The following is a 2,600-nucleotide window of genomic DNA, read 5'->3' as shown; positions in this document are numbered from 1 at the left end:
CAACTTGCGCGTATTTGTGGCTATTCATCTTAATACATTGATGTAATTATACTAATTAGGTATTTATTAGCGCCTTGAGACATTTACATTGTATAGGACAAGTCAAATGAAAAACAGAAAAATCCATTTTAGGGAACTTATTCTCCGATGACATTTATCGAAAATCCTGTAGTAAACTTTTCGCATTAATTCACTCAAACATAAAATTCCCAAATGCCACCACTTTTGTGGGTCTCCCAATAGAAGAAAATTCTTTGTCATACTCTTCATTCACAATCTTTCTGATTGTGGAAATATCCAGCTGAAATATAAGTCGTTTAGATTCAGATGAAACATTATATAAATTCACTTACATTGAATATTTTCGCCACCGTCTGACATATTGTGGATTTTAGAATATCAGGGTATAACTATTTGAATGAGCGGACCTGAATTCTAAATAGCACTTCCTGAAACCCTACCTCTTTTTTCAATCACTTTCGGCATTTTCGAATTTTCGTAATAAAAATTGATATTAGTTGTGGCAACGGCGTTATGACATTAACGACATTTCATGAGTGCCAACCTAACTTCGTTCTAGTTACAAAAACTTGAGAAAATTATTTCATGGCCAACCGGCTGCTAAAATAAATTTGAATGAAGTATAGTTGTCGTACCGATATAGAAAGCAGGGCAGTTACCGCAGGTTATTTTATATATTCCGCTTTTTTGGGTTTTGTCTTTTTTGGGCTTATCATTGATAAGTACTCTTTCTAGTGTCCCATATGGAGTATTAACAAGATTTAAGTTGAAGTCCTTTAGTAATGATTGTAGTTTGCTGTTGAGGTTGGAAAAGTAGGGGACGGCTATGTATGTCGTCTTGACAAAAGTATGTGGATATATCTTCTTAAGAAGTTTTTTCTTCATTACAATGTCTAAGATGTCATAGACAAATTGTTTTGTATAGTGATTTTCTGTTGCTACTTTACAAATATCATCTAGTTCTCTTTGATAGTTCACTTTAGATAGTGGGATGTTGACTAGGCGGTTCAAAAGAAAGTCTTGATTTGAGGAGAATGATAAGAGTACTTAGGAATTACTATATCGGTCTGAGTAGGCTTTCTGTAGATGTTAAACTCGAACGTATTATCAGGTTTTAGGGTTATGTTCAGATCTAAGAAGTTGATGGTATTTTCTTCTGAAATTTCCAAAGTGAATTTAATTTTGGAGAGTGAATTGATGAACTCTAGGAAGGATTTCAACTCTTGGATTGTTCCACACCACACACAGTTGTCAATTAGACTGCAGTTGTTAAGGTAGTCTATGAGAAGATTGAGGGATTCTATTACTGGAACATTAGTGTAAAGGTTCACAATGTCGAACGATACCAAGATATGTTCGTTGTTTGAAATCAGATTGGTGGATTTAATAGCATTAACCAGTTCGACAGAATTACTCACAGACATAGGTGACTTATAGTTGATTTGTCTAGTCATGGTCTGATTGATGACTCTTGAAACTTTGTGAGCAGGTGAATTAAATGCGGAGGTTATGGGTCTAATGCTTTCGTCTGCCTTATGTAGTTTAATTAGACTGTATAGATTAGGGATTTCTGGGTACTTTTCTTTCAGGCTGTGAATATTTAAATGGGGAATGAACTTCTGAAGAGTTGATAAAGCCGTTCTGAGCATCTTATTGAGCCGTGTGGTATATTTATTTAAGATGTTTGTGTTAGTAACTCGGATGTTGTTTTCAAAGAAGTTGAGTGTTTTCTCACTGTATAGTTGTGTTGGAAGAACAACCAGACCCGCATTTTTGTCTGCTTTTGTAATTGTTAGATTGTTATTGTCAACCTTTGATTTGATGGATCTTAAGGTCTCCACAAACTGTCTACTTGTGAAACCTGGTATGTGGCTCTTAAGTTTGTTCGAATTGGTATCGCTGTTCCTTAAAATATTTACAAGATCTCCACTTAGTGTATTATAACAGGGGTGTCTTCTAAGCTGTAGTTCCAGGTCGATAGCCAGGGTGTGAACATCCGTTCTCTGAGGAGTAGGTGTCCAAGATTAAGTAGGGCATTCTCTCTAGTCGTAAACTCAACAGTGGAAAGATTTGTAAACCGTTTGTGGAAGACATGTAAGTAGTTGTCGGCTGTCGACTCGTTCTCAAGATTGTTAATAGCGGAGAGTTGTTGTGATGGAATAACTCTCTGTCGGTTGTAGCTTGTGATTAGATTGTGGAGTTTTCTTTTTCTCCTATGATCTGCACTATAGTTTTCAAAAAATATATCCTCTTCGAGTTTGTTTATCAATATTTCATATTCTATCGGGTGTAAAATTTTTAAAAAATGGTGGTGTAGAAATTTCAGTTTCATATCTACAAAACCTGATATATTCAGCTGTCTTCTGATCTCCTTCTTTAGTAGTGTACGCTTCAGTTTTTGTTTGTATCTTTGATCGAAATTGGATGAGAGAATATTAATATGAACAAAACACTTGTAAAATTTTACGTTATTTGACGTCTTGTTAACTTTATTATGCATGTCTTATTTATATTTCAGCTGACCTGATGATGGCCTAGTGCCGAAATCGATAGTCAAAGTATATAATTATAAAAACAAG

At 34.9% G+C, this 2,600-nt stretch overlaps 1 protein-coding gene across 1 annotated transcript; it reads right to left on the bottom strand.

Annotated features, from left to right (window-relative positions):
* Positions 1–1,028: 1,028 nt before the first annotated feature.
* Positions 1,029–1,475, bottom strand: LOC123317721. The gene has a single exon (XM_044904330.1). It carries the CDS (start codon positions 1,473–1,475, stop codon positions 1,029–1,031), a length of 447 nt encoding a protein of 148 aa, XP_044760265.1.
* Between the last annotated feature and the right edge of the window lie 1,125 nt (positions 1,476–2,600).

Source organism: Coccinella septempunctata, chromosome 7 (genome assembly GCF_907165205.1).
Source record: "Coccinella septempunctata chromosome 7, icCocSept1.1, whole genome shotgun sequence".
Lineage (NCBI taxonomy): Eukaryota > Metazoa > Arthropoda > Insecta > Coleoptera > Coccinellidae > Coccinella > Coccinella septempunctata.
The sequence above is the reverse complement of the archived record's forward strand: the minus strand, read 5'-3'. Positions and strand labels throughout refer to the sequence as shown.